This window comes from Callithrix jacchus, chromosome 8 (genome assembly GCF_049354715.1).
Source record: "Callithrix jacchus isolate 240 chromosome 8, calJac240_pri, whole genome shotgun sequence".
Taxonomy (NCBI): domain Eukaryota; kingdom Metazoa; phylum Chordata; class Mammalia; order Primates; family Cebidae; genus Callithrix; species Callithrix jacchus.
The window spans coordinates 104,143,000-104,163,420 of NC_133509.1; the positions used below are offsets into that span (position 1 = coordinate 104,143,000).

The 20,421-nt window shown below is 42.4% G+C and overlaps 1 protein-coding gene across 7 annotated transcripts in view; it reads right to left on the reverse strand.

Moving 5' to 3' along the window:
• Nucleotides 1-18,240, reverse strand: part of DCAF5 (DDB1 and CUL4 associated factor 5) — a 106,822-nt gene extending 88,582 nt beyond the window's left edge. For 3 of the 7 annotated variants that reach the window (XM_009006237.6, XM_002754046.8, XM_009006240.6), the window contains exon 1: nucleotides 17,826-18,240. In XM_009006237.6, coding sequence (XP_009004485.3) covers nucleotides 17,826-18,039 — 214 coding nt within the window. In that variant the 5' untranslated portion in view covers nucleotides 18,040-18,240. Of the gene's footprint in view, nucleotides 1-17,473; nucleotides 17,659-17,825 lie in introns of those variants that run through there. The other 4 variants (XM_078335238.1, XM_009006238.6, XM_078335239.1 and 1 more) reach the window with 2 other exon arrangements.
• Nucleotides 18,241-20,421: the final 2,181 nt, after the last annotated feature.

Consider the following 20,421-nt stretch of genomic DNA (forward strand, 5'->3'; position numbering starts at 1 on the left):
AGACCCATAGTTTAAGACAGATTAACAGATTTCAATGTAACCATCTATGACAAATTATTTGATATGGTTTTAGATTCTACACTGCAACTATTCTTTAAGAAACCTCCACTTGTTGAGTTTTGCTACAGCATTAAAGAAGAATATACAGTTATCTAAGACATTAACGTGCTCTTCCCTTTTAGAAATACCTATGTGTAAAGCTTTTTTTTTTTTTTTTCCAAGACAAGGTCCCACTCTGCCACCCAGGCTGGAGTGCAGTGGGGCAATCATGGCTCCTGCAGCCTCAACCTTCCAGACTTAAGTGATCCTCCTACCTCAGCTTCCAGAGTAGTTGAGACTACAGGTGCACATCATAACGCCTGACTATTTTTTTTCTTTTTTGTAGAGACAAGGTCTTGCTATGTTGCCCAAGCTGGTCTTAAACTCTTGGACTAGAGCAATCCTCCTGCCTCAGCTTCCCAAACTGCTAGGATTACAGGCATGAACCACAGCACCAAGCCTATAATTTTCTTTATATACCTCAGCTAAACCAATATTTTGCAACAGATTAAATGTGAATGCCTTTTATTATGACAGATACACAGAGATTTGGAAAAATCTAACAATGATGCTCTTCTCACTATTTTTTTAATTTTGGAAAATATACTGTTTTTACTATTTAATGTTTTTTTCACTTATGAAAACTGAAATTTTTTCAGTTTGAGAACTGTTACTTTAGGACAGTGGTTTTCAACCCAGGTGATTTTTTTCCCCTCAGGCAAAATCACCCTTGACAATATGTGACATTTTTGGTTATCACAACTGGAAAGATGCTAATGACATATACTGGGTAGAGGACAGAGATGTTGCTAACTATCCTATAGAGCACAGGACAGCTCTTCATAACAAAGACTTATCCAGCCCAAAATGTCAATAATGTTCAGGTTGAGAAATCCTGCTTTAAAAGAATGTGGAACAATATATGAAAAAATATTGTTTTCAAATATTAATCTTAATATTACAAAATAGCAGAATTGACTACTTTCCATTATATTTTTATTATTTATTTATTTATTTTTGAGATGGAGTTTCGCTCTTGTTACCCAGGCTGGAGTGCAATGGCACGATCTCGGCTCACCGCAACCTCCACCTCCTGGGTTCAGGCAATTCTGCCTCAGCCTCCTGAGTAGCTGGGATTACAGGCACGTGCCACCATGCCTGGCTAATTGTTTGTATTTTTAGTAGAGACGGGGTTTTACCTTGTTGACCAGGATGGTCTCGATCTCTTGACCTCGTGATCCACCCGTCTCAGCCTCCCAAAGTGCTGGGATTACAGGCTTGAGCCACCGTGCCCGGCCTCAATTATATTTTTAATATATGTACACTAAATATGTATCAAAAAAGGCTACAGGCTACAATATGTTCCAAATATTAACAACCGTCATCTTGAGTAAGTGGAATTATTTTTTTCCTTTAAATATCTATTTTCCAAATTTCCTATAGTTAATACATAATAGTTGTTTAAATTATGAATGGTGGGAGGTCTATCTTTTAAGTGTCATATGCTGATGACTTGTATGATTCGAGAGGCAATTCTCCATAGTAAAGTACGGAATTAGTAACATGTCAAAGAATAAAAGTTCCTCAAATAGAGCTGGAGATACTAAAAATGGATTCTTAGGCCCTCAACACCAGTAAGGGAAGTTATTAAGAGAGTGGATGATGCATTGCTAGTACTTCCAGATCACAGACTGTCTTCATCTCCAGGCTTACCTCTTCTGCCATGAAAACTAACCTGGACAATATGCTCTCCTGATTATATCACAAAAAAATATTCTTCATCCATTCTATAAGCAATTTCTGTTTTGTTTTGTTTTGTTTTGTTTTAGTTTTGTATATAAGAACACTGCCTGCCTGGACTTTTGCAAAATTCCTTGTATACACAAAATTAACAACACAATAAAGCTTTCTTGTCTCTTCTTTGGCAATTTTAAAAAGACTAAACCATTGAAGGCCCTAATACTTTCATAGTCCTTCTAGGAATGCACACTACACCCTAGCCACCTACCAGCAGATGTAAACAGAGAAGTCAACTCTGAGACTAAATCAGGGGCTAGCTACCAAACACTCAAACTTCAGTCATTTCTCACTAGTACCAGTAGCCCCCTTTGCCCATGATTTCACTTTCTAGTTTCAGTTACCAGAAGTCAACTGGGGTCCAAAATTATTTCATTCAAGATATTTTGAGACAGAGAGACCACATTCACATCACTTTAATAACAATAGTAATAAAGTAGAACAATTATAATATACAGTAATAAATCTATTACTGTACCTAATTTGGCAAACCACCTGAGGTCAGGGGTTCGAGACCAGCTTGACCAATATGGAGAAACCCTGTCTCTACTAAAAATACAAAATTAGCCGGGTGTGGTGGTGCATGCCTGTAATCCCAGCTACTTGGGAGGCTGAGGCAGGAGAATCCCTTGAAACTGGGAGGCGGAGGTTGCAGTGAGCAGAGATCTCACCATTGCACTCCAGCCTGGGCAACAAGAGTGAAACTCCATCTCAAAGAAAAAAAGATTTATTATAGGTATGTATACATAAGCAAAAACATAGTATACATGGAACTCAGTACTACCTGCGGCTGCAGGCACCCACTGCAGGGCTTGAAACTCATCCCCCACAGATAAGGGGAAATTACTGCATGTCTAAGGCAAAGCACATGCTTGAGTTATCTGTGGCAGCAAGTGATATAAATGAGGTATCTGCGCTAAGCCATCAACATAGTCAAGACACCTATTAAAAAAAAGAATATAGCAATCTCAAAGGTTCCAATTAGTCACTTAGCTTTAACTTGTAATACCAAGATACAATCGGAATTTAGATACAAGACTTGAATGGAAATTCAGAATGGGGGAAGTTGTGTAACAAGATTTTGACAGGCATCTGGATTTGCAAAGAATTCCTCCTCCTGAGTAATGTAAGGAAGTATAGCTCAGCAGGCTAAGAATTAAAACTAGAGACTCAACCAGAGTGGCAGTTGGCCTCCACCCTGGAAAATCTCTACCTACTCATCTGTAAAATAATAGGGCATCACCAATTTAATCAAAACCATGTTCAGGGACAATGAAATTGCAGAGAGAATATACTGGCAGAGTGAGCCACTTAGGAGTTTAATACTTTACTTGAGCAAGTCCTTCATAAATGCAGAACCTCATGACTTTCCCTATTGAGAGAAAGGTCAGAAGACCTAGAGTTTAATCCTAATTGTACTACTAACTAGTTGTAACCTACTAAGCAAATCATTTTACTTCTTTGCTCCTTTGTTTACTTAGATGTAAAGACTTCTATTAGATGATCATTAGTCCTTTCCAGCAACAAGATTCTGTGATTCTACAGAGACATCAGAAGCATAAGATCACAAATGAGAGTGGTGACAACAGGACTCCAACCAGATCACTTAAATATTTCACAGCATGAAAGACATTCTGGGGCCAGGCACAGTGGCTCATGGCTATAATCTTAGCACTCTGGGAGGCTAAGGTGGGTGGATTGTTTGAGCCCAAGAGTTCAAAATCAGCCTGGGCAACATGGTGAGACCCGTCTTTAGAAATAATAAATTTAAGAAATTAGTCAGGTGTGGTGGCACATACTTGTAGTCCCAGCTACTCCAGAGGTTGAGGTGGGAGAATCACTTGAGCCAAGGAGGTAGAGGCTGTGGTGAGCTGTGATCATACCACTGCACTCCAGCCTGGGCAATAGAGCACAACCCTGTCTCAAAAAAAGAAAGAAACAGAAAGAGAGAGAGAAAAAAGAAAAAAGAAAGACATTCTGGCCAGGTACAGTGTTCACACTTCTACTCCCAACACTTTAGGAGGCAGGATGTGAAGATCACTTGTGGATGGGAGTGCAAGACCAGCCTGGGCAACAGAGAGATCTTGTCTCTACAAAAATTTAAAAATTAGCTGGACATGGTGACGCACACCTATAGTCCTAGCTACTTGGGAGGCTGAGGAAGAAGGATCACTTGAGCCCAGGAGGTCGAAGCTGCAGTTAGCTATGACCATGCCACTGCACTTTAGCCTGGGCAACAGAGCAAGACTCTGTCCCAAAAGAAATAAAAGAAAAAAAGAGAAAAGGAGGTTGGGGACAGTGGCTCATGCCTGTAATCCAGTACTTTGGGAGGCTGAGGCAGGTGGATCACTTGAGGCCAGGAGTCCGAGACCAGCCTGATTAATATGGTGAAACCCCATCTCTACTAAAAATAGGAAAAAATTAGCTGGGTGTGGTGGTACACACCTGTAATCCCAGCTACTCAAGAGGCTGAGGCAGGAGAATGGCTTGAACCTGGGAGGTGGAGGTTTCAGTGAGCTGAGATCATGCCACCGCACTCCAGCCTGTCAGCATCATTGACAAAGTAAATAAGACTCTGTCTCAAAAAAAAAAAAAAAGACAGAAAAGAGGGAGGGGAAGGATGGAGAGGGGAAGAAAAAGAGGAGGGAAGGGAAGGGGAAGGGGACAGGAAAGAGAAAGGGAAGGAAAGGAGAAAGAGAGAGAAGGAAAGAAGGGATAGAGGAAAAGGGAAGGGAAAGGAGAAAAGGAAGGAAAGAAGGAAGGGAGGAAGGGAGGGAGAGAAAGGAAGGAAAGGAAAGAAGGAAGGAAGAAAGAAAGAAAGAAGAAAAGGAAGGGAAAGAAAGAAAGTGAAAGAGGGAGGGAAGAGAGGAGAAGAGAGGAGAGGAGAGGAGTGGAGAGGAGGGGAGAAAAGAAGAGGAGGGGAAAGAAGGGGAGGGGAGGGAAGGAGAGGGAAGGGGAAGAGAGGGGAGAAATGAAAGTAAGAAAGAAGAAGGAAGGGGAGGGGAGGAGAGAAATGAAATGAAAGAAAGAAAGAAAGAAGAAATGAATGAAAGAAAGAGAAGACAGAGAGGCCAGGCATGTAATCCTAGCACACTAGGAGACCAAGGCGGGTGAATTGCCTGAGCTCAGGAGTTCGAGACCAGCCAGGGCGGGTGGAGAAACCCCATCTCCACTAAAAATACAAAAAATTAGCCAGGCGTGGTGGTGCATGCCTATAATCTCAGCTACTCTACTCGAGAAGCTGAGGCATAAGAATTTCTTGAACCTGGGAGGCGGAGGTTGCAATGAGCCACCATCGCACTCCAGCCTAGGTAACAGAATGAGACTCTGTCTCAAAAAAAAAAAAAAAAGAGAGAGAGAGAAGACAGAGAAAGACATTCTACAGCCATATACCTGAAAAAACTACAATTCCTGAAAATTCTTCTCAGGGCTAACCTATACACTTGAGGGAATCAACTTTTACTCCAAATATCATCTGGTGCTGGATAGCTATCCCACAAAATTAAGCCTATAAAATTTTTTTCCTGCTTATTTCTTATTTTTTTTATCATTCAAATTTTACATGTAACATGGTTTTAATATCAATATCACATGTATCATGGTTTTAATATCAATATCAAATCCACTTTTAAATTCTCCTCAGAAAAAATTTCAACTCAGTAGAGAATCATCCTTCAGAATATGTTTTCTCAAAATCAACTCTGCAAATAGCAACAACCCATAAAAAGACTATAAAAAAGTACAAGTAAACGAGATAGCAAGAACTATAAAACGATGTATATAGAAAGGATGGAGTAACATTAGCCTCTTGACCTGGCATGTTCATAATGGTTTCAGCCCTTTTCCCCCCGCTTTCTAATGAAAAGACAAGTGACTAACTAACCACTCTGCTTCTCAGCCTCTATCTGGTATCTTACAAGTGGCAGCTAAGGCTGGGCATGGTGGCTTATGCCTGTAATCCCAGAACTCTGGGAGGCCCAGGTGGGCAGATCACTTTAGGTCAGGAGTTCGAGACCCGTGTGGCCAACATGATGAAACCCCGTCTCTACTAAAAGTACAAAAATTAGCCAGGCATGGTGGTGGGCGCCTGTAATCCCAGCTGCTAGAGGCTGAGGCAGGAGAATTGCTTGAATCTGGGAGGTAGAGGCTGCAGTGAGCCAAGATCATGCCACTGCACTCCAGACTGGGTGACAGAGTAAGAATCCCTCTCAAAAAAAAAAAAAAAGTGGCAGCTGAAAGACCTGGAGTAGGGAGAATGGATGCTTTAAAGGCTTTTCTACTAGAGGCATCCCATGGTGAATGTGAGGAGCTAAAAGACTGGGGCTTTGGTTTTACCTGCATACCAGACAGTTCAATGATTATAAGCATGTGACCATATAACTTATCCTTCAAACTAGGACCTTTTTAAGAATGAAAGGAACACTAATTGCACTGGGACAATGGAGGAGCTTCAGGTGGTCCCAAGTAAATCAGGATATATGATCAGCTTGATTATAAAAGGATCCCAACAGGACCTAGAGTTACCTAATGAAACTTATAAGTTAATCTTGCCTCATCTTATCAACCGGCAAAAGCCCCAGCAGAGGCAGAAGGGAATACAGGAATCAGTCCTCCTGCCAACATTATCTCTGCTATGTGGATCCATTATAAATCTGTCAATTTCCTCAGATGCCATTTTCTCAATGACTCCTACATAATCCCAGCCCTCTGGAATATAACTTTCATTTTTTAAATTGGCTCTAATAGGAAAACAGTACTAGAACACACGGACTTGATCTTCCATGAATTATCAACTCTGAATCCCAAGAGGTATAAAATAGAATCTTTGGTATTCTGGCAGGTGATGGTGGCTCATATCTGTAATCCCAGCATATTGGGAGGCTAAGGCAGGAGGATCACTTGGGCCCAGGAGTTCAGGACCAGCCTGGACAACATAGTGAGACTCTGTCTCTACAAAAAAATTTAAAAATTAGCTGGGCATGATGGTACATGCCAGCAGTCCCAGCTTCTTGGGAGGCTGTAGTGGGAGGACCACTTGAGCATGGGAGGCTGAAGCTGCAGTGAGCCATAACTGCCACTGCACTCTAGGCTGGGCAACAGAGCATGATCCTGTCTCAAAAAAAAAAAAAAAAAAATGCTGGTATTCAACACTGCAAGGAATGAATAAAGTGGCAGCGAAAGGGCCAGGCACAGTGGCTCACCCCTGTAATCCCAGCACTTTGGGAGGCCGAGGCTGTCAGGAGACGGAGATCATCCTGGACAACATGGTGAAACCCCTCTACTAATTAGCTGGATGTGGTGACTCACGCCTGTAATCCAGGAGAACTGCTTGAACCCAGGAGGCAGAGGTTGTAGTGAGCTGATATTGTGCCATGTACTCCAGCCTGGGCAACAGAGCAAGATTTAGCCTCAAAAAAAAAAAAAAAAAAAAAAAACAGTGGCAGAGAAAGTAAACATGAAGAGATAGGAAGAGCAGGTAACTAAAGTGACAAACTTCTATTGTCAGGTCTTTCCCTAATTCTCTGATTTAAGAAAACTGATAGGAAGAGCAAACTGAGTCCAAGACGAGAACCAATAGAGCAACCTTCCTTTTCACGTATTCAGTGAATGACCTGAAAGTGAAATAACGCCTTCTTCACAGAAGCAGAATGAAGTGTGGTGACAGAAGTAAATTTTACTTACAAGAACACTATACTTCAAGTTCATTAAGGATTAAACAGGCTTATCATCTGGTCTAACAGTTACACCTTCCTTTATGATACTGTGTGCGTGAAAATGTGCTTCCAAATGACTTACTAGCACTCTCCGGGCAAATCAGCATATATTATAAGCTTACACTTTCTTCCAAAAAGCACTTTATTCCAAAGCACAGTATTCATCTGTGCCCCAGAGAGATATATTCTCCCTATGTATAACTATATGAGGAAAGACACCTATTTGTTAACTGAAATTCAACCAAATGTAATCATTCAGCATGGCTTGGGCAGATATTAAATTCAAATTACAGGCTCAGTAAACACACATATATTGTTTTTGCTTTTAGTTGGGCTAATGGATAAGAGAAACCAACTTCATAACCAGAGTATACCTACTCCTAATTAGACTAAATTTGGGAGTTAAACCCAGCCGGAATTAGTCACATGGTTTATGAGAGTTAAGTATGGAATACACAGAGTGTCAGAAAGAAGGAGACTTTAGATGACTGCAAACACCAGAATCTAGGAGAGGTGAGGGCTAGCACCAAGAGAGATCTACTTGAGTAGTAAGTACTGTGGTTGTGATAAGAACTATGCTAACTGGCTCCAAGTCCACTCCCATCTTTTCAATCCCACCCATCTTCCTCCATTTACATATAAAAGCGAAAATTGCAGATAGCAAAATATAAGAGTGACAGCATCAAGAGAGAAGAGGAAAAAAATCAGATCCTTTAAAAATGTATATAACATTGTAAAAATTTCAAAGCAGTTAGCATGGCTCAGAAAACATTCAGACCCATCCTAGAAATCTAGCTCCACCATAAACCATAGGAGCTTTCATAGTTACCTAACTTCTGTAAGCCTCAGTTCCCTCACATGTAATGTAAGGATAATAATACTACCCTAACTCACAAAAGATTCTTTTAAGTATTACATATGCCTGGCACATGAAATGTGCCCCAATAATATTTGATAAATAAATGACATAAAATACTAGCTATTTCAAAAATCTGTTAAACTTTTTTTTTTTTTCCTAACAAACAGCAACGTCTCGTTGACTGTTGGGCGAGGCATTCCTTCTTAATTCAGTAGGCACTGGGGAGTGCTGCAGATCAGCAGGGGGTGGGAAACAATGAGAGCTATGTTCTGGGAAGCTTATATTATAATGGCAGTGGTGACCAAGAAGTATTAAAACTGAAAAGAACAAAAACTTGAAAAGCAGTTATTGGAAGCAAATTTTCTATAAAGTAATGGATCATGGTAATAAAAATCTTTTTTGCCCCTAGGATTATGTTTCACTTCACTTTTTTATGACCAGTTAAGTGAAGCAATAGTACTGGAGAAGGAACAAAGAAATCTGTAACTGGTTGAGATCAATTAGTTGTAAGCACCATTGTGTTCCAACCGGCCATATTTCACTTCTTTTTACCCACAAATAATGAATTATAATGTCTACTTTTCCACTAACGCATTGCCTGTTCTCTGGATTATAGAACCCTCAGCAGTAACTTATCAATGCCCTTTCTTGATGCTTTAGCACTCACTTATGACAACTAATACAAAACCTTCAAATCTCTCTGCCTTTCTACACTACAGGTAACACTGGCTATTTTCCAAGTGGCAAATTAGACATGTAAAGTGCTTAGCAGAAGGCCTGGCATATGTTACAAGCTAAGAGAAAGAAAAAAGTTAAATAATAATTTTCATAGTTATTAAGATTAAAGGGGCACACAATGGGTACTCAATAAACATTTTTAACTAGTAAATAAACATACTTAAGTAAAACAAGTTAACCTTAGTTACAGCAAAACGCAGAGATGTAATTTATAATTTAAGAGAAGCAACCAGAGTTGTACAGGTGCTCCAGAAACTGCTAACATTCAGTTTTCGATTCTTTAGGACAGTTCCAGAAAATGTGACCTGCCTACAAAAGGAAAAGAGAGAAACAGCATCTGCCTGGGAGCAAGGAGCCCTACTTAGAGCCCTGACAGCCAGAGACTACACAAGCAGCTCTGGGCAAGTCACCTGTCTAGATCTCAGCTACCTTTCCTATAAAATGAAAATCCTTCCATTTCTCCAATTCCATGAGGAAAAGAGAAGATATAAAGGGTTATCTAATGCAATATTTTGCAAGCTTCAATCTTGATCATCTTTTGATTTTTGTCATATCCACATAACACCTTTATTGTTTTTCTTTAAATTAACTTTTTTTTTGAGACAGGGTCTCACACTGTTACCCAGGCTGCAGTGCAGTGGCATGATCATGACTCATTGCCGATTTGACCTTCCAGGCTCACACAGTCCTCCCACCTCAGCCTCCTGAGTGGCTGGGACTAAAGGTGCATGCCACCACACTCAGCTAGTTTTAAAATTTTTGGTAGAGATATGTTGACAAGGCTGATCTCAAACTCCTGGGCTCAAGTGATCCTCCTGCCTCTGCCTCCCAAAGTGCTAGAATTACAGGTGTGAGCTACCGCACTTGGCCTTAATTTACCTAAAAATTTAGCCTCACTTTAAGTAATAAAACCATTAAAAATATTTTATTCATGTTAATTTTTCTTATGTTTCAAAAGATAAATTAACTACCAAACTTTAAATATTCATTCAAAGATTACCTAAATTCATCTTACATACCCAAACTTTGGCAAATAGTAAACTAACTTTTACTTTTATATATTTTTATGTATATATATATATATATATATATTTTTTTTTTTTTGAGATGTTGTTTCACTCTTGTTGCCCAGGCTGGAGTGCAATGGTACGATCTTGGCTCACTGCAACCCTACCTCCCAGATTTAAGAGATTCTCCTGCCTCAGCCTCCTGAGTAGCTGGGATTACAGGCATGTACCACCATGCCTGGCTATTTTTGTATTTTTAGTAGAGACAGGGTTTCTCCATGTTGGTCAGGCTGGTCTCGAACTCCTGATCTCAGGTGATCCACCCACCTCAGTCTCCCAAAGTGCTGGGATTATAGACATGAGCCACTGTGCCCAGCCAACAAATGGCAACCTAATTTTTATAACTGAAAATTAAAAAAAAAATTTTTTTTAATTACCCATACTATAGCAACATAATAAAATAAAAAAATTTAAAGGAGAATTGAGTAGAAAAGAGATGGAATTTCATATTCCCACAATAATCAATTCAAATGAATATTCAGTTATAAGTAAGAATATTTTTATAATAATGTGAGGCAACAAAAATTGAAAACAGAATTGATTCCTTCTTAACCTAGATAATCTTCATCTGAATTAGGATTGTATTTCCTTTAACTTTAAAAGACTTCATTCCACCCTTGAGTATCTACATTCAGACTAAAATAATAAGAAAAGCAATTAGTTTCCTCTTTCTTAAGACCATGAAAGGAAAACAGAAATTAAAATTAAGTGCCATCCTTATTAGCAATGGAAGTGCTCTTATAAACTTATGCCCTCTCTGCCTTGGTCAATGCATGAGAAAATAAATGCACCTCCCTTTTAACTTGGAATCCAGACGGCAGAATGCATTTGTGTGACAAGTTTTACTGGTCAATAAAGCTTCCCTGATCTAAATTATTCCAACTGTACTTTACAACCAAATCCATCAATAATCAGTGAATAAACACATGCTTGTACCTGGGCTGACACTTCCTTTCAATATGATGGCCAGAATACGTAACTGAGGACTACTGCTCTCCTTAGGAAATCTTAGCAATCAAAAATACATTGGCATAAATCGAATTAAAAATGATCTTTTGAACAATACTGAACACAAGGACAACTTTTTGATGTGTTAATAATAATGTCCAATGTGACTAATGATCATCAGACAAATCTCACTAGGTTATTTTAAAGCAGAAGTGACAAACCCAGGCATAAATCTAAATTTGCCAACCATTGATAGGTATCAATTAGCTGACTGAAGAACAAGCAGGATAAATAATGTGTATCTACAAATATTCACATTACTTTATCCTTACAACATGATCGTTATAATTTATCATAGCAAAGTTCCTTAGGACCATCTCTATAGGCCTTTCTTTCCCATCAAATCTCACAGGAAAGAGCATTTTTGCTGTATTAAGTATAGCAAACCAGAGAAAAAACAAACATCTATTAAAGTATCATAAGGTAAAGCGAATAAATTTTAAAAGGTCATGAATGGTTACAAATGAGAACTGAACACTCCTAAAATGCCAGCTTTTTGAAAACATAATTTATATCTAATTCATCATCCCTGTTGTCATTAGCTCCTGTCTTACAAATAGCATGGACTCAAAAACTATTTATTGAACTAATAAATAGACCAAATAATAAAATTTAATACCTTCACAGCAATGAATTATCAGTAAATAGAAAGGTCAGAAGAAAATTTGAAAATTGATTCCTCAATTACCTTGTTAAAAAGTCTACACCATAAAAGCTTTTCAAAGTCAGAAACCTGCTCTACCACTGGCCATATTTCTCCTGATAAGTAACCATTGAACCAAGAAATTCATTCTAATTAAATGATCAGCTTTAATAAAGTCAGACTTTATTTAACTGGCTAAAGCCAAACACTTTACCTGCAGATAATGTGCTTTTAGACTAATTTATTTACAAAACACAGATTTCATAAAATGTGATATAAACTAGTGACTGGGAAACAAGAAATGACCATTAATTAATCAGTTCAAATTAAGCATAGAGGTATAATCACGGCTATTATACAATGCTTAAAAATACCCTTTGATGACTGTACTGGTTAAGCTTATTCACGAAGCATTTTGAACAGTTCACCTCATGGAGATCTTTCTCAATTTTTCATGGTGTACTGTGCCATGTACAGTATGTGTTACATGTTGAAGGTATCAATCTCCTAAAAGCCTTTTGTGACATTCAAGGGAAACAACAACAACAATTGCAGCAGCAGTAACAACAGCCTGGGTTAGGCCCTTGTGCTAAGAACTTTACAAATGTTATTTTATTCAATCCTTACCACAACCCTGTAGAGTATCATTATCCTTATTATATGGGTGAGGAAACAGAGTGGGTAAGTGACCTGTCCAAGGCAACCCAGGCAGCAAGTACCTGGGTTGGTAGTCACCCCAGGCAGTCTGACTTCAGAGTTCATACTCTAAAATCTGTATATATATACACTATGAATCCTTATAATGATCAATATGGTCAGAGACCCAACTGAACTAGAAATAGACTAAATAGTTATCCCCATTTATAAATATTATGACCAAGCAACTAAATGCCTCTCTCCATTTACAACTTCTACATAATTAATACTTTGAAACATCAGAGTTGCTCATGCTATTTGAAAAACTTCTGAAGGTAGTTTTGCTATATTTAGTCATAAGAACCCAAAAAAGATCATAATCTCTCACTATAACTCAAAACTTCATACTTAGGGGTTATTCTGCTAGATCTCCAAGTTCCAATGCCTTAAACTTCAATTCAGGGGAAATAATATTATAGCCACTCTCATTCCAAAGAGCCAAATCTTTTTGTTTTGTTTACTGCTAAGATGATTTGCACAAACCTTTTACAAGATATAAGAAGGCAGAATAACAATCCAAGTCAAATGCACATAGAGATACATTCTGATTGGTCTTCCAGTCAAATCCCTAAAGATAATACATCTTCTTCCCAGAAAAAAAAAAAAAGAAAAAAACTTTAAACATATAAAAGACACCATTTTAAGGAAAAGGAAAAGCATAAGAGGAGGCAATGAAAGCAATCTAAAGTACTAGATGCAATCAAAGACCTGAAAGGTAAACCCAGGATATCCCCCTAAATACGTATAGTTCTGTTACCTCCTTGATGTTGTTAGGATCTCTTGTAAGTGACACTTCAACATACAGTGTTGTTCCTCATTCCTCAAAGGACTAACACACACAAATATTCTAAGAAGAGACTACAATCATCAAGTATAAGCTAGTCTTGGGAGGGGCAAGGGGGTTGCAAAACAACAACAACAAAAAAGCTAGTCTTTATAAAAAGTAATGTCACGAGCTGGGTGTCGTGGGTCACGCCTGTAATCTCAGCACATTGGGAGGTCAAGGCAGGTGAATCACGGTGTCAGGAGTTTGAGACCAGCCTGGCCAAAACAGCGAAAACCTGTCTCTACTAAAAATGCAAAAATTAGCTGGGCGTGGTGGCATGAACCTGTATCCTAGCTACTCAAGAAGCTCAGGCAGGAGAATTGCTTGAACCCGGGAGGCAGAGGTTGCAGTGAGCCAAGATCGTACCACTACACTCCAGCGTGGGTAACAGAACAAGACTCCATCTCAAAAACAAAAAAAAAGTAACGTTCACTGAAAACCAAGTTCATAAAACACTTTCACATATATTACTTTCACTGACCATTCACTACCCCCATTTAACTACAAGTGAGAGCACACTGTTACCCTCATTTTACAGATGAGTAGTGAAGGGACTAACCTAAATTCATACACTTTAACTGGTGGATTCTCCAACTCAAATGACCTGCCTTCAAATCCCAAGCACTTTCTACACCACATTGTGCTTCCACATTCCACGTGAAAAAGTCACAAAACTATCCTGTCTGCCAATCTGCACTGGTCTATTACCAATACTATAAGAACAAATGTCTGCTATTAATGACACCATGTGTTATGAGTACAAAAGAGAAAGAAAACAAACTCGGTATTTTCTCTGAGAGGCATGGCACTCTGTTCAGCACCCAACCTAAGCTTTGACTAACATAGTTCTCACAACAAGTGCTTCAGGTAGGTGCCGATATTCCAACTGTATACCTCAGAAAACACAGAGGCATAGTAACTTGACTAACGTTACATATTAAACAAATGACACAGAAATGACGTTAGCCACATATCCGCTATACCACATTGCCTAAAATGGTATCATATCGATGCCCTTTTCTGATCATCAACAAGAAAAATAAAGTACTTTTTAGGTTAAAATATCTTCATGTGCAAGTAACCATTTCTCCACTTGTTGCTGTCATAATTTCACTTCCAAGCACAGCACCTTTCTCCTTCCTGATTTTCTCTGGTTTACTCAATATCTGCTGGCCTCACTGTGCCCTGGAAAAGGGGATAGCTGTTGGAACAGAAAAGTGATGTATCATTAACTAATAGTACTTTACACAGCCACAGGAATCATGCAAATATTATTTCTGCCCTGGGTCTAAGTTAATTCTGTCAAATGGTATGTGTCAGTTACAAGAAATATGAGCCTGCCCAAACAATTACGAAATGAAAACAATGAACAAACTATGAACAATCTATCATTTTAATCACAACACTCTAAGGGCTTTCCAATCCAGACAAGACACAAGAACAACAAAATGCATAAAAGTAATCTCATTATCATCCCAGAGTCTGGCATCCCACCACATTACAACATTGAGGATACATGGCATTAGCCTCAGAATACTGTACCTCCCCTCAGGTGTTGACTGCTAAAGAGAGACAAAGATAGATAAGAAAAAATATAAACATGACACTAGTTTTAAACTTGGGAAAATTATTGAAGGACTTCCTAGAACAAAATTTAATTAGCTTAAACAAGTTAAGGTATACTAAGAATCCCAAACGGGGCTTCCTTATCTGAAGCAAACAGGAGAAACTTTCTGTTAACATAGCTGTATACTCATAATGGAAGGTAAACAGCTAAAAAGGCTTTAAACCAAAACTGTATGTTCGAGGAACAAATAGGAAAAGCTAGGTGTATCTGAGCCAAACTGGAGGAGTTGTGGAAAAGTCTGCTGATAGGCTAAGAACAGGAACAGGAGCAGATAAAAAGGAAACAGGAAGAACTGTGCTAGAGGGAGTATGGGGGGAAGGAGGAGGAGCAAGGGACAAAGAAGGCTGGAACCCAGGAAGTACTGATGGAGATGGGCAACACAAGCCTAGAAAAGGAAAGAAATACCCAGAATCGAAAGGTCTGCCAGAGTTTTCCCTATGGAAAGGACCCTCCTCTTCTACAAGCTAAAATAAAGATAAAGGAAACGACCCGGCCAAGCCTAGGTAAAATAGGGTTCATTTAAGACATAGGGGAGAGTCCTGCCCAAGGATTCTATAAACTAGAGTGAAGAGAACTTTTCAGTGCTTTTAAAAATGTAATTTCAAATAGATAAATTATATGGCATGTAAATTATCTCAATAAATTTGTTATTTTTTAAAAAGTGTGGGCTGGGCATGGTGGCTCATGCCTGTAATCTCAGCACTTTGTGGGGTGAGGCAGGAGGATCACTTGAGGCCAAGAGTTCAAGACTAGCCTGGGCAACATAGGGAGACTCCACCTCTACAAAAAAAAAAAAACTTAAAAATTATCGAGGCATGATGGCACCTGCCTGTAGTCCCAGCTACTTTGGAGGCTGAGGTGGGAGGTTAGCTTAAGCCTGGGAGGTCAAGGCTGCAGTGAGCAGTGATAGCCCACTGCACGTCAGTCTGAGAAACAGAGTGAGACCCTGTCTCAAATAAATGCATAAATAAAGGTGTGTCAAGCTGGACAATGGGTGACTACTTAGAATTCTGTTAACATGATTAGTTCAGTTATCACCCAAAAAGTACCCCCAAATTACCTCACTCAGTAGGTAAAATTTACTTGTGTCTGGGAACTTCTCTGTTGGAATACATCAAGAGTTTTATGAATACATGAAAACCAGTAAGGGAGAATACTCGGAGCCAGGTCTTTAAAAAAGAAGACCCCATTTTTGCACTTGAAATTTATTTGACAAAATTTTATATGATGGTGTAGGGAAAGGAAGCTTTTGCCCAGAGGATCAGGTTTCTTCAGAGGATGATCTAGGGCCAAATCCACCTAGTCAAAGAGAAAACGATCTGAGGTAAAAAGTCAAGTCAGCTCTGAACAGATCCCAGAGGGTTTATCATAAAATGATCGCAAAGACTTTCTCTTTGCTACCCCCGCCATTGGGCTGTACGCCCCGTGTCACTTCCGACGGTTACTACTGAAGGCGGATGCTTTGCCATGATCCCAGAAATTTCTGGCAAGCTGCCCAATGACACAAATTATAAAGCCATTCGGGGACAGACCTGGGTGAAGCTAAGCGCCATGTCCAGCGCTGGACTCCCCCTTCATCCCTCCCAATATAGAAAAAGGGACGGAAGAGGGCAGCAGGCAAGCAGGAACGCCCAATCAGCCGTCTTCACCCCTCTCCCCAGAGCCAGGTTTCGGGGAGCCGCCCCCTAGCCTCACGTAGGCCCATTCCCACCCGCCCCAGCCCTGGGCCCGCGACCCCGAGGAGGAGGGGATAACGGCAGCGAGCGCCCCCACCGGCAGCGAGCGCACCTCCCCAGGGGCAGCGGCCCCCGCAGTCCTTGGGGCCCAGGCCTCCCCGGGAGCAATAGGCTATCGATTCAGCTGCCTGTCGCTAGGAGCCCCAGGAGAGCGAGGCCTACACTGCCCGGCCGGAGCCCCGGCCTCGATTTCGCCACTTTCCCCAAACCAGAGGGAGAGCCCGGGGGCAACCAGGCCCGTCTGGGCGAGAGGGAGGACAAGCAGAGACCACTTGCAACGGCGGCCGCGGGAAACGGGCTGCGGGACGCCGGGATCCCGCCAACAAGTCTCCCGGGGTCGCCCACCTACCCCCTGCCTCGCAAGTTGCGTATTCAAGTTCAGGCTGGTGTCCTTTAGCCTCCACTGCCCTCGCCACTCATGAAATCGTATTAAAAACAAGACGAAGAGGAGGCCACCACATCACGAAAGGCCATGGTGCTGGGCCCCTAAGAGCACCGAGGGGGGCGGCCCACGGCGACCCCACCGCCAGTCACCTCCCTTCCGCGGACCCCGCCAGCCCCCGGGTCGCAGACCCGGGCCCCTAGGCATCCAGTGTGTCACCGCCCGCTTCCCAGCCCCAAGACCCCTTCTACTTGACACCGGCGACCGGGGCTCCAGCTTCCCCTTGCCTCAGGCGCGCCTCGGCCTCCTCCCCCTCCACATCCCCAAAATGCCCCCAGCACCTTTTAAAGTACGCGGAGGAAGAGTTTGTCGTCAAACTTTGTCGAGCGGTAACCTCGCCCCCCTCCCCGACCCACACTTTCAGGGCAGGCATCAGGAGAGATCACTTTGCACTTGGGATAAAGCGAATTAAGGAGCTGTCAACCATTTTAGGTCTTTTTTTATAGAAGACATCCTCTCCTTCCCCTCCCCCTGCAATGGTTTTAATTTGACACCAAACCTTCCCACCGCAGAAGGGGGATGAGAAAGGGAGGGGGTGGGGACGGAGGGCAGGAGGAGGGTGACGGGGGAGGGCCAGAGGGGGAGGCTGGGAGGGGGCCGGGAGGCGCGGGGAGGGGAAGGGGGTTGATTTACCTGAGACCAGCCACTGGCCTCCATTGTTGGAGAATTCAATGGCATTGACACAGCCGAAGTGGCCGAGGAGGTCCTTCTTGTAGAGGTTTCTGCAGCCTCGCAGGCGTCTCCTCTGAAAGTCCTGAGTGAGCAGGGGGTCCCCATGCAAGCCCCGCTGGGACAAGAAGCCCACCACTGACCTCATGCTGCCCCCCAGGCCAGCTCTCCTCTTCATGCTGGAACCGCCGCCGCCGCCGCCGCTCGCGCCGCCGCCCCTCCCTCGGCCTCACGCGCGGCCGCCGCTCCCCCCACCCGACCCTCCCCCCGCGCTGCGATCCGGATGGTTCTTTAACCAGCCATGGCAGGCAGAGCGAGGTGTGCAGACACTCGGCGGCGTTCGCGGCTTCCTGACGGTCCCCTCCCTCTCCTTCCCCCTAAGGCTCCTCCCTCTCCCTCTCCGCCTCCTCCAGCAGCTGATCTTCAGCTGCCGCCGCGCTTCCGCGATGCGCGGCCCTTCCGCCGGCTGCGGGGCCCCGAGAACGCGGCGTCGGCGCCCCTCCCCCCCCATGGGGGGCTGGCCGGAAGAACGCAGGCGTCCGGCCGGGAGACCGCGGGCGCCGGCTGCCTTCCTCGTTGAGCCGCTTCCCGCGCGGGGACCCGGGTGGCGCCGGCCTGAGACCCCGCTGCACCCTAGCGCGCGGTACTCCGCGAAGTTGAAAGCGCGAAACAATCCGAGTGGCCTCCGGGTTTCAGCTCGCCCTCCTCCCGCGGGGATCCGGGGGCCGGCTGCCGCCTGGAGGCCAGCACCCGGACGAGTTCGGGGGAAATGCAGCTGGGGTGGGGGAAGGTGCGGACGAGGACTTCGGTCCTCCTCCCTCTGCTATCCTCTGCCTGAGGCCGTCCAGCCCTGCCCGAGGCGGAGGAACCGGGAGTTAGGACCGCACTCTTGGAGGGAGGTTGCCTGGGGGTTTTGTTCGCGCACCCGCCCCTTCCCCTCTCACTGTAAATGTTTAACACCGCCCCTCCTCCCCGAGTCCAGTTCTCTAACTCTCCCTTCCTCCGGTCCTTCAGTTTAAAAAGGCTAAATTCTTCCGTCTGGCAGATAATAGAGTGGTACAAGGTGGGGAAAAGAGAAAGGGAGAAAGGGATTAAAGACGTGGGAAGAAAATTGCCAAAACCGAGTTGATGAAGTTCCGAGAAGCACGAGGTACTTCTCTCCGTTCCAGATAAATTTGCAAGACACAAGAAGCGTGATTTGAAACTAGCGATATATGTTACTGGGTGCGGTGAGCTCCTCTTGAAGGTCCCGAGTGGGGAACGCTGAGGTTGGACAGCTGTTGACCAGCAGCTGCGCTCCAGGCCAGAAGTAGCTGCACTTCAGTAAGATGGGAGTCACTGCGTTGACCCTAGAGAGTGTTAAGTGCTTTGGAATTCTACCAGATACAGTTAAAAGTCCCCTTTTCGATGTATTATGGTACTTTTCCTGGAAGCTATCCTCTGTAATTAAGTGGTAATACGCTACTGAAATAGGCACTTATCAGTTTTGCTCTTTCAAGTTAGCAGGAATTACACCCTCTTGACCAGAGATGGCACAGGAGCAGTTGAGTAGAATCACCATTGAAAGATGGGTTGTACATCTCTGATCTGGAAAAGATAATAGTAATAATTTTTTTAAAAAAAGATGGGCTGAACATGGAAGAGGTTTGTTTACCCGTCAAACAAAATTATTTACTTGTACTTTTTGTTCAGTGACGATAAGATTAATCATACTAATAACAAATATGCAAGTGTTTCATATAAAAGTACATATTCTAGTAAACATTACTTAAGCAGAAACCAAATTCCATCAGAACTTGTGGGGAAAGGCAAAAAAAAAATAAATTTTTAAATTCCAAAAATGTGAATTTTAATGGAGTATTGTTCCCCTAAATAGGAAACTATGTGGTACTTTCCTTTAAAATGTTTTATTCTCAGGATGCCTTGTAATAATCCTTTGTGTTTATTCATTATAATTGCCACCTGAAAATAGCAGCAGCACACCGGCTTTATTAAAGATGTATAGCACCAAACATCCTTCTGTCATAGCAACGTCAAAATGTGTAATTAATCATTTATTTTTGTGAGGATATGGGTCTCCCCCACTCTGCTGTTAAGTTCTCTGAGAGCAGGGACCATGTCTGTTCTGCTCAAGGGTGTCTGTCTGGAGCCAGCACTTGCTAGCACTAGTGGCGACTTAAATACTTGTTAAATTCCTGAATGAACTTAGGGAGTGGGGAGGAGTTTGGAGGGAAAGGTCGTGCTTTCCGGTTTGGATATGTTGAGTTTGACCTGTTTCATTCCAGTGGAATCCACTCATTCCAAGGCCAGTTTGCCTACTCCCCGTTCCTTTGCTTGGCATACTCAGTCCACACATTCAAAACCCCGTCTGACTTCTTCCAGTTATAGGCCATCATTTATACCTACCCTATTTGCCTGGGGTAGGGGAGATTTGTTTGAAGTGGACTTTACGGTGGCAGCGTACAATACGAACCTTCCTCTGCCCTCTTAAGCATATACCCCCTTCTCTACAATTTATACTGAATCCCTGGAAAAATTGTCCCATTTACCTCAGCATAAA